The following is an 11,892-nucleotide window of genomic DNA, read 5'->3' on the forward strand; positions in this document are numbered from 1 at the left end:
TCATAATCATTTATACATATGCCACCCCTGCCCGTACCTCGTTTCATTTCAAAAGTTCCCCTGCCATGAAAAATAATATAATTGTAAAATCAACTGAATCGAATATCTGCCCCGAATCTAGCTCACGTAGAGGAGTGGGGCTTATCGCAAACGGTGCGTGGCGTGCAGGTGTCAAACTTATGTGTCCAGCCAAAGGAGGAGGGCCAATGCCAAGGGTACAAAAAATCTCCCCCATCATTTTTATTTCGCAAAAAACACTTACATAATGCACACGGAGGGACGGATATGATGATGTCATGCTTTTTATTATGCAAATATTCCATAGTTTTGGTTGGAGGGTACCAAAACCAGTCCAAAAGATATTCTTTTCTTCTGCTGCTGGTGGTTACTCGAGTTCATCAACCATTTCATTTCACGATTTTCGTAGCTACCGTTCCATACCGAGGAGCGAATTGTATAATAAAAATCCTCGGTTCACCGTCTAATAATTATGTCATTAAAAAACTTGGATATTCCATCTGCCAACTCTTCCTCCTTCCTCCTGCTGCCTCTTCACGCCACGCCACAATTTTGGCACGGTTGTGTTGTGTTGTTAACATCTTCAACTTTATGTGTTTGCTGCTTATAAACAAACTTCCTTCCTCTCTTAAAGACTACGAGGATTGTTACTTAATATTACGTCCATCCATGCATCCGCTCTGCTGCATGTGTGGAGTTAAATACCATCTCATTTTTGTTTTAGTCTCAAGTTCACAACATTTCGTATTTTAAAGCAGCAAATCCTTCCCCTTGCCCTTTTCCGATCATAACACACACGACGGCAATGCCATTCAGACGTTCTGTTAAATGGATTCATACAAATACATATATGGATTTTTGAGGGCTTACACACATACACACGACTCTTTTCCTCTCTCCTGGTTAAAGACCCGACCGACCAAACACCGAATCCATTCAAAACTCTTCACAACCAATTCTTCCAAACAAAGCAACCCTCTTACCAACTTGGTCGATCGGGATGGAAAACATACAGCAGCAGCATTACTACATATTATATTTTGTACGTATGTAAAGGTTGGTTGGTTACATGAAAGCAGAATATAATGCCATGCACCTCTCCTTCTAATACAACAACCTACCTAAAACTAAACTAAAAGCATCACCAGCAGGTTTTTAGTTGATGATGCTGGTCCAACATGATGGCAAAAGATGTGAATAAGGTTTAGTTGGTTGGTTGTTGGGTACCTTAGATGGATTGCATTTTACTCTTTAGTGTGGTTTTAAGAGGGGTAGAAAGAGTTCATGTTGGTTCGCTATTTGGCAAAATATTCAATCTTTTCGCCTTCCTTTAATAAAAGACATGTTAACTTCTTTCTGCATTCTGGTCTAAAAGTCGTGTATGTAAAAAGTTTGGCATTCCAATCTTCAGCAGAAAGGCTTGGTTATAGTCCGGGCTACAAGAATCTTCTTCACTTAAGTAAAATATCTTAAAACCGACAAAGTTTGTTTCCGTGCTTACTACACGATCAACATTCTTGTCTCGAGAGAGATGGAGATATTCATTCCATTTCATTAAAAAGTGTTCAGTTTGCATTCTGCATTCTTCCGAGGAGAACAACTAACGAGCTGCACAACAACGCTGAATTGCAGATACATAAAACGGGATTTCGCATTTTAGTGGATTATGCACCAGCTACATAGTTCGTTAATAAACGGAAGAGAAGAAAATCTATTCTGAATTTTCGCAAGATTAAGATTACTCGTGCAGTTTGCTGAGAAACTGTGTGACAGTGATTGTTTTGTTCATTGTTCTTTAAATTGTTGTTACGATTTCCACGTTTAGCAGTTGGTATATTACTTTGGAGCGTCTGCCTGCACTGCACGACGACTAAGAAAACGGGAGCATATATTTTGCAAATACTCGTCATTATCATCATCAACATCGTAAAGGGTAATTTTTGCAATTATTATTTCCAAATCGACTCTGTTTTGTGTGATATTCGTGCAAAAGATTGGGCTGGGAAAATATGTATGGGTGGGTTTTTTAGTTGTAAAATATAGCGTGTATGAATGAATGATACTTTTTCATGTCGTTATTATTTTTGCTGGTTGTGAGGAGAACCCATCACGATGGAGTCAATCTGATCCAAAGATCTGAGCCCTCACATAATAAATAACAATAATAATAAATTGGTTGAATAACAACTTTGACAAATTACATGTTAAAGGAGTCTTTTCTTTTGTGAGCAAATCTTTAAAAAAGTGAACGGGACTTTTTTATACCGAGTTGAGCCAAGTCAAATGGCATTAATAAGAGTTTGCATTTGAGAGATGGGATAGGATAGGTATGAAATGTGCTAAAATGCAATAAAATAAGAATATGTGCATAGCAAAAAATCAAATTCACATTGATAATGGATAACACAATTATTGCAAAATACTAGTTGGATGATTAATGAGTAAAATTACATGACTGCAATTACTAAGAATTTGGGATAAATCACGAGCTAAAGAGTAAGCAATAATATAATCTCACGTACTTAAAGTTGGTGCAAATCCAAAACCAATTGGTTTCTTGTTATACATAAATGTACATTACATGTACTTACATACTTCTATTCGAGATTTGCTGGCTTTTTGACTGGTACAACAAATTTATGACCTGTTGTAAAGTATTTGGTTTACTGCTATACATCTTAAATTTCTCTAGTGATGCCCAACCAAAGTCATTCCATCCATTTTAGACCTTTTCAAGGCAATCCCATTTTATTTTTATATTTTTTTACTACTACAAAAGGTTTAAGATTTTTTTTACAACAATTTTTACAATCTCCACATACACTTCTTTTCTATTATTATTTCCTATGTATGGGTCGTGCTAAGGTTGCTTTATCAGGAGGAAAATACTGCCTTAATATTTTATTTTCTAATAAAACCAACTTTGGCAAAGCAAAATATTGGATGGAGGAATGTTGTCAAGTGCATCATCATCTTTCATTCTGGTGGAGATTCAGGTTTATTGTTGCAAGTATTGTTCTCTTCTCTCCTTTTCAAAAAGAAGCAGCCAACCGATTCCTATCACACCTTTTGCCACCATTATGTTTACTGCACATTGCATAATACTCAAGCTATTAGTCATTCCCATTTTACTTCGTTTTTGTACAAGTGCATAAACATGGGTTGCTAAATGACAATAAAAAAATGGCTAAACTGCACGAGGAGGGTAGGAGGTGAGCTGGTGGTATTCTTTTCTATTGAAAAAGAGTCCTTTTCTGTTTTGCTCAGCAGATCGGTGTGCATGCAAAGTGAAAAAGAATAATAAGATTGATGATGAAAAATGCCGAGTGCATACAAAATTGTGGTTCAAGGATTTTTTACACAAATTTTTTGATCCATTGTGTACCTGCCCATCAAAGGAGAGGTGTGAAAAAAGCAGGAAAGAGTCGGCAAAACTGTGAGATACGTACGACACAAATCTTTTATTATGAAATTATTGTCACCAAATTATAAAAGTATTATTTTTTAATATCCATCAACCCCTTGAAAATGCATGATTGATTCGTATTAAATAATGAGAAACTCAATTTAGGCAAGTTTCATATGGTGAAATCATCCCTATACGAAATCCAAAACTGATTACTAGAAACTCAATATGATTAAATAAATTATATTGTGTAATGAATCCGGTCTATTTTTGGTGCGAGGCTGCTACCGTCATTATCGTATCAGCTACGATTCGATTTAACCAGCCAGCCTAATAAAATAAGTTGGGAGAGGGTGTTGCTGTTTTGTTAGTGGGATAGTAGTTTCCATTAGAAAAAGCTAACGTTGGAGTGGACAATGGGAAATAAATCAAAACTCTCATTCTCACCTCGCCTCCTTACAAATAAATCTGTACAATTTTGCAACAATAACAGGGAAGAAAATGGACTTAAGCAAGGCAAACAAAGGAAATTTTGTCCACTTGCTAATTTCTATACGACTCCTTCGCTGATTCTGCTGTTAATACAATGAAATCACCAACTATCTAAAGCAGATTACAAAATTATTGTATTGCATCTTGCTTCCGTCTCATTCATTTGGTGTGGACATGCAATTATGGTAAAAATAAGAGTGTAATTTGAGGAAATCTGTCACCTAATTCCAGAAGCTGACTTTAATAAATAATTCAGAGTATGCGTCATTCATTCATTGCAGAATTGTGTGCAGGAAATAAATGCACATCATAACAGATTTTTTTATCTATTTGGAGCGAGGTAGGATCAGGAGGACAATGAGTAAATATAGGTAGTAATAAATATTTCTTTCGTGTTATAAATTCCAATCCCACCCAGAAGAGGAGGGAGGTTACCTGAAAAGTCAGACGCGTGATCGATTTACCTCGTAAGAACTGTACTGGTAGGAATAGCCTAGTTTATCTTATCCGCAAAAACATATACGCAAAGTGATCACAGAGATCATCACAAACAAACAAAGCGAGAAGAAAATGTTAAATATATGCAAAATCGTGGTCTGCAAAACCTTGTGCATATTTACTCTTACATATATTTCGACATGACATTTTTGGCCTTATGCTTATCTCATTATAATATCGCACGAACGACGATATATGCAAGAAACTTATTGGAGCCCATATTTTTGCAACGAATATCAATTTACATACTATTTTCCTTTAGTTGGGAATAAATAGAACGATCGATTTTTGCTATGTATTTTATGTAAATTTGCTATAGATCGTTAAAATTTAACATTAATAATTTTCAAGTCTCGTTAAAATTTTCTTTGTTTAATGTTCCCAAGCTTTCTTATTATACTCAAGAAAGAAAAAAGTTCGTCTCGGGTACATACATAAAATTATCCGTGATGTGAGAAATACTTAATTGCTTTGTTGTTGTTTTAAACCTGGTTCATTATTGTAAAACATCTCCATAAATCTGCACATCATGATGTTAACAAGAGGAAGGTTGCAGTGTCATAATTAAAATTCATGGGAAGGTAATAACATAAAACCAAAGTTAAAATAAATTCTAAAACTTTTACTACTGAGCAAACTACGATTTGCAATTCTAAATTGCATTTGCAAACATATTTGCAGAAATACAGATGAGAAGAGGAGATTAGAGACTTATGCAGTTTGCTGATCTCATCTCTAAAATGTGCATAATAAATATATCCAAGTATTCAAATGTATTTCTAAATGTGTCCACTATACATTTGACCAACACATCACAAATCATTGGGATAAGACAGGCCTACTCACAGACCAAGAAACATTAGTTGGATCGCCCTTAACGAACTTGACGAGGAGGGTTTGTCCTCTTCATCTTCTTCTTTATTTAACTAATTTGATTTGATTGGCCATCAGTTAAATTGCAAAAGCCAAGAAACAAATATACCAGCCCATTAATTATGCTACATATGTACGAGTCGAGTCGTCAGGATGATATAAGTGCCACCAGTTAGTGAAAGAAAAGTGTGTGTTGTAAAATAATTAAGAGAAATGTGATGTGCAATAATAATAATAATACAATAATAATTACGGGATGTGCATTCATACGTAGTGATCACATTGGAGGTAATACAGTTAGCAAATTATAGGAGTGACGACTCTTTCTTTAAAACAAAAAAATATTCACCCAGTTCAGTATTTAACCTAAACCTTTAAAAAAAATTGCAGTTAGTTAATCAATTGATTGACATTCAGTTAGTTAGTTGTTCTTGATTGTGCAAACATTTGCATGCACACAAAAGTACAGAAAACCGCAATCCATCCATCAATCATCGAAGAACGAAATTTGAGAAAATGGATCACTCCACTAACCAACCAAACTTTTTTCAAAGTGAGACAAATGATTTTTATAGCACAAGGTAAATCAAAATACCTACTTTGAAGAAAGAATGGAAACAACGGCACGCTTTATTTAATCGTATACAGAGGATAACTTTATGGCTTGTCATGCCATCCTGTTACTTACCTGTTGGACATGAGACAACAATATGTACGAATAATGATGCTCAACTTTACAAGTTCGAGCGAATAATGTAAACCTTCTCGTATTTATTGTTGAATTTCGTTCCCTCGTACCGCATCACCGACAACGTCTTTACCTGATTTCCATTGTTGTCAGCCAGGGTTGAGCAATTTTCTTTGAAAAATTGAGACTTCTCTTGATGAGACGCAGCAACAAACCCTGTCGTATTTTGGTAGTAGGGCATCATGTAATGCATACCTGTTAGATTGCCAAAGCCTATCTTATAGGCATTGGCAGCTATAAGAGTCACTCGTTTAATTCAGATTGAAATCTTAAAAGAAGTGCAAAGTGGAATACTCCCCACGGATTGAGAGAGAGAGAGATAGATCATCGACGGAGCATTAGCATCAGCAATCCATCCATTTCAATGAAGTCAGGTTGAGTGATGTGGATGTTGGTTGTTGTCGTAATGTGGAGTGGAAAGAATTGCTTTCCATTCAAGATTTAACTATTAAGTACAACTAAACTGCTGCCAGGGATGGATGGGAAGTAGATCAAAATTAATCTCAGAAAGCCTTACCAACCACCATCTCATGCGACTTTTATAGTGTTATCATGTAGTGATATGCACATACATAGGTGTGTGCAGTAAGTAATAGCTTATGTAGCTGCATATCAGATATTTAGTTGACGACATAACTAACATATCAATCATCCACCGTGCACATACACATATCCATTTTGCAAAAAAAGTTGGCGTGCGTATTATTATATGCGAAACCAGTACTAAATAAGTCGATATCTTCTATCCATCTCTCAAGACGATTTTTCCACCACTTGAATAGTTTTAGTTTCCATTTTATTATTTCAGACAAGTTTCAATGAAGAAAGCTGCTGGCATGAAAAGTTTATGGTTTTCGTGTAATTTGTTGCCTTGTGGTGTGGTGTGGATATAATACTGATGGCGTCAACCGTGGGAAAATGTGGGGAGGACAGAACAGAGAGACGAACAACGAAAATGTATAATAACAAGGTTGCAAATTTTTTAGCGATAAGTATTATTATCATTTTCTAGTCTAAGGAAAGGACTTTTGTAGTCAGAGTCTTAAATAATAATTGGTTGGTCGTATGCATGATGAAGACACGTCTCACATGCTATTTACCTGTCAGGAAGGGGTAGCATATGGTATTTATATCTGGCGTCTGTATGTAGCGGACAGGTAACAATTTACTTGTAGGAAGAAGACGGAGCCACATTATTATGTTGAGGATTATCGAAATAAAGCAAACTGATGACGACGACGATGAAGAATTAGGTGAAGTTTTAGTTCACTTTGCAGTGCCTGAAGTTGGAGTCGTATGCATAATGCGATTCGTAATATGTACATATGCGGATTGAAGTAATCAGTTTAAAGGTATTTATTTTGCTGTTGTCTGTGTCGTCCTCCACTTGAGGCAGGTAGTGCAAATAGTGCAACTGGGAGTTCTGGCAGTGCTCATCTTCAAGAGTGACAATGATCCCGTTACTGCCAAAAAGTAAAGTTTAACGAAACTGCACATTATAAATTTAACACGCGGCTTCTGCTGCTACGACAAGTCCCATGAAACTGCAGCATTACTGCCATTATTTGCCAGTAGCATAATAATAATGATAATCCGACTGAGGATGAGTAGTGAAGATTTTCTTTACACGAGTAAATAGATAGAAATATGTATGTAATGTGTAGTTGGTAAGGTAAAGTGGAGTGAAAAAGTTGCATTATAATAATTTGTCATGCAAGTGCAAATGACTACGTGCTATCATAAAAAAATCTCAAAAAGAGCTCTTAAAACGTAAAAGTTATTCCCTAATTTATGCTGATTGCCACATTTTTACTCATAATTGCAGAAGTGAAGTTGGTGTGAAAAGCAGTTTACAGAAAGCAGAATAATGAATGATGCATCCATCCAGCAATAATAAGCAGAACTTATAAATTTTTGGTGGGACCAAGTGAGGAGATGATCGTTTAAGAAGTGAAGAAGAAGATTGAGCAATTACCACACAAACACGGTCTGAAGGAGGATACTAATTAGGAACAAAATGCGTGGGTCCCATTACCCACTAAATAATCTGCACAGCAAGTTTTACTGAGATTGTTCAAGTAAAAAATCTCTCAAAATAAATTATGGGGCTCAAGGATGCTACTAATTCTGAAGAGTGTACAAGTTCTAAGGAATCCATTACACCAGAGAAATTGAAGGATCGGCCACTCTACTTTTGGGTGAATAATTTGAGATAATTTAACATAATAATAGGCGTCATGTCGAGGAGAATTTCAAGAAATTGAAAATCTGAATTAAAAAATACTTTTGATTTTGCAGTTGAAATCATTTGCCGGACGCGAAATTGAGGATGATGCCAATGTCTCGGCGTTTGTGTCCAGCAACGCTCTAAATTACGCTTTAGAGTACATGTAAGAAAATTAACTAAATACAAGGTTCATGGTCCCTTTACAAAAAAATACAAAATTTTCAGTGGGATAACTCCAGAAAATGAACAATCTTCTCTCCACCTTTCCGCAATCTTTGATTCTGAAGACTCCCCCAAAACAAAGTACCCAAACCACTACGAGTCCGAAACCAAGAGTCGCATCCAATCCTTAAATCGAGTCTTCCTAGAACTAAAATCATTCTTTGAGGATCGCTACAGCCAACTTGTCGCCATTCGCCCACCCAACAGTGTCCACATTACGTCCTCGTGTGGGTCCTGCTCGGTCCAAGAATTTGAGAAATTGCTCTTCCTCCTCTTGGGGGCCGCAATTCAAGGAACACAAAAACAGGACACGATAAGAACAATTAAGCGCTTCCCAGCAAATATCCAAGAGTCGTTAATTGAGTGTGTGAAACTGGTAAGTGTGCATCTAAGATAATAAGCTGATTACTTATTAGTAATTACACAAAATAGCTAAATATCTGGACAATTTTTAAGATCGCAGATAATCCAGAGCTTCTAAATGTCAAGTCATGGAACGAGGTATATATTTTATCAATTCATGTATTCATTAATAACAAGAGTACGAGTTGCAAAATTTACTAAATAGTATAAACTAATAATTTTTTAATTACATAGTTGCAAACGATGGGGGCTGTTGAACAGCAAAAGATTTACGAAAGTCTGCTCGCTCTCGTGAGAAGGTTGATACTCGAGAGGAATGAGTTGACTCAGGTTTGTAACTACTAATTAATGTTCATTAAAATATATATGACAAGATTAATCATACAATTTACATACATTGCAGAACCAACTCATCCTCGACTACTTTGCTGGGTATACAAATTGTGACCAGAAGCGAGGTTTCAACGCCTTTTCGGAATGTTCAGCAGAAGATACTCGTCTCAGTTCGTCCATGCGTCACTTGAAAGAACAATTGTAAGTTTTTTTTCTCAATGCAATATAAATTAAATAAATTAAGTATAAATTATAAATTATAAATTAAATATAAAATTAAGTATAAATTAAATTAAACCCTAAATTCTTGGCATGGTTGCGTTTCCTAATTCTTCTTACCAAATGCATTCATTCTGAACAGAACTGAGAAAGCTGAACTTTTACAAGAATGCCGTGAAGAGCTGGAGAAGGCGAGAAATCGGATCCTGGATCTTGAGATTGAGGTGAATGAGATGAAGGGAAAGCATCGAGCCATGAAGAAAGCACGCGACGAACTTGACGCCCTACGAGAAGGACAAGACAAGGCTGTTCGACTCGAAGTTGAGGTATTTTTCTGCTGGGATGACAATTTAGTATTTGAAAAATGAAGCAACGCTTGACTGAATGCATACTTTTTTTGGCACAATAGCTTTCCAGGTTGAAGGCCAGGCTGGAAGAATCAGAGTTGGTTTATGAACGAGTGGAAAATTTGGAGATTGAAAACAGGTATTTAATCGATCTAAATAACTCGGACGGTCTTATGTTAAACTGTTCATGTAACAATATACCCCCATTTTTTATGTGTAGAAATTGGAAGGTGACGAATGACATGCTTCTTGACCAGATTAGTTTTCTCTCGTTTGAGAAGAGCAGCAGGGACACGAGTTATGACCATATGAATACCTACACTGGAATTCTGGACGGTCGACTAACTGAAAACCTTAAAGAAGAAGATTACAAAGATGATGGCACATTCTTCGACTCGGATGATGAGCCATCCATTAAAGAGACCAAGAAAATCCAAACGCTTAAAGAAAGTGATGTTGATCCACTAAACGAGGAAGAAGAACAACTGACGAAAGATGAACCGGATGCAGATTTAGTGGTGGAAGAAGCACAAGTAGAAGAACCAGTTTTAGCAAACACGTCATCTTCGTCCACCATCCAACCCGAGGGATCTCCAGAGAGGGAGGAGGAAGAAATTATCGAAAGGCCTAACCACCTAGAAATTTCCCAGACCGAGTCCATCGCCTCGGGAGACAGTTTGGTCACATCCACCCCAAAGACGTCCAATGTCGAATTCAAGTCACAAGAAGTACAAACACCTACACAATCTCGCGTCAAGAGGAGACGACGTTCATCCCTTCTCAATCTCAAGAGGACACGGAAAGCCATTATCATACCGATACCACAGGGACAGAAAATGCCCAATCCGGAGGATATCAACGAACTTGGGGAAGATTCTCCAGTAAAGGTGGCTATTAAAATTTTGTTTAAGCATTGGGGAACTTTCGTCGTAAAAAATATTTGTATTCTATTTTGCAGAGTAATAGCACTAGTCACACAATTCAATTCTACAAAGTTTACAGCGTCGATAGAAAGAGGGGATCGAGTCGACCGAAAAAGTTCAAGTCTCCCACAAAGTAAAAAGTTAACTTAACATTACCACACTTTTTGTCGGTATTTAAAATTATACCCAGTCGGAATCGGAATTCTAAAAATGTGTTTTATTTAATACCAGAAATAGTTCATCTACGGAGAAACAAGTCGTCCCAAACTTGGACAACGAAGGTAACGAAGCCGACGAAGAGTTAAGCATCTCTCCCACCGGGAACCCCAACATGAGTGATCTCGACTCCAACAACGACCCAGCCAATGGTACAGACAACGACTCGGAAGTCTATTTCGTCTGCAGTCCACCAAACTCGACTGGAACCAACACTCCAAAGAAAATACAGCTCAGAGGAAGTTCACATTTCGGAACAACGACGGCTTTCCCCGTTTCAAATATTGGGGGGATGAGAAGGACGACCGAATTTACATTTGATCCCCACAACCTTTCCGACATGCAGTTCAATAACAACTTGCAAAATCAGAACCACCATTCCAATCATATGACGATTTACAGTAATCGACTAACAACGAATCTAACTCCGTCGCCAACGAATAGTGGTGGTGGGGGAGGAAGTCTGAGAAATAGAACAACGACCCATGCTCACCATGTCCCTTCTTACTCTCAACACGGCGATATTCATCGGATCGGACCAAACTCATCCGACGTGGACCAAGAAGACCATGAGGACGAAGATGCCTCAAACGCATTTACATTTGGAGATTACAATATTCAACTTAATCTTAGAAACAGTATTAAGCCTTCCACTGCGCTCATTAATAAGATATCCACTCTTTCCGCTAATCTTGAACCAGACCATAATCACAATTTTAATCAGTATTCCACCATTTCAAGGGACCCGTACACTATTGAGACTTCGTCAGAAGAGGATGGTTCTATTTGGTACGAATATGGGTGCGTCTAGTATGTAGTAGAAAATACGTAGTCCAGATTCAATTGGTCATGAAATAACACAGCACAATCACAAACAAACGTTTTTTAGTCTTTTATGCACCATGAATTTTAGAATGGTACGCACGATGGCACGATCAGAAATTTTAGTCATTCACTAAAAGATAAGTAAGACCATTTTATAAGCATGTAACACATCCGTCCAATAA

The 11,892-nt window shown here is 37.0% G+C and overlaps 1 protein-coding gene across 4 annotated transcripts; it reads left to right on the forward strand.

Annotated features, from left to right (window-relative positions):
- Nucleotides 1–1,273: 1,273 nt before the first annotated feature.
- Nucleotides 1,274–11,841, forward strand: LOC110848881 (girdin). Of its 4 annotated transcripts, none has more exons than XM_022096222.2 (12): nt 1,274–1,951; nt 7,861–8,233; nt 8,334–8,425; nt 8,488–8,860; nt 8,941–8,985; nt 9,082–9,177; nt 9,251–9,381; nt 9,542–9,725; nt 9,809–9,885; nt 9,967–10,633; nt 10,705–10,802; nt 10,901–11,841. In XM_022096222.2, exons 2-12 carry the CDS (start codon nt 8,138–8,140, stop codon nt 11,694–11,696), a joined length of 2,655 nt encoding a protein of 884 aa, XP_021951914.1. In that variant the 5' UTR covers nt 1,274–1,951; nt 7,861–8,137; the 3' UTR covers nt 11,697–11,841. The 4 variants fall into 4 exon arrangements, with proteins under 4 accessions (XP_021951914.1, XP_021951911.1, XP_021951913.1 ...); XM_022096219.2 differs by lacking the exon at nt 1,274–1,951 and adding an exon at nt 5,240–5,868; XM_022096221.2 differs by lacking the exon at nt 1,274–1,951 and adding an exon at nt 5,240–5,840.
- The last annotated feature ends 51 nt before the right edge of the window (nt 11,842–11,892 follow it).

This window comes from Folsomia candida, unplaced genomic scaffold, assembly GCF_002217175.1.
Source record: "Folsomia candida strain VU population unplaced genomic scaffold, ASM221717v1 Fcan01_Sc004, whole genome shotgun sequence".
In the NCBI taxonomy this organism is placed as follows: Eukaryota; Metazoa; Arthropoda; class Collembola; order Entomobryomorpha; family Isotomidae; genus Folsomia; species Folsomia candida.

What these genes read in the sequence shown, in the direction of transcription:
- LOC110848881 (XM_022096222.2), top strand. Translation starts at nt 8,138, where the DNA reads ATGGGGCTCAAGGATGCTACTAATTCTGAAGAGTGTACAAGTTCTAAG. An exon ending in CTGTTCGACTCGAAGTTGAG is followed by an intron (nt 9,726 to 9,808) that starts GTATTTTTCTGC and finishes TTGGCACAATAG; the next exon opens with CTTTCCAGGTTGAAGGCCAG. An exon ending in AATTTGGAGATTGAAAACAG is followed by an intron (nt 9,886 to 9,966) that starts GTATTTAATCGA and finishes TTTTATGTGTAG; the next exon opens with AAATTGGAAGGTGACGAATG.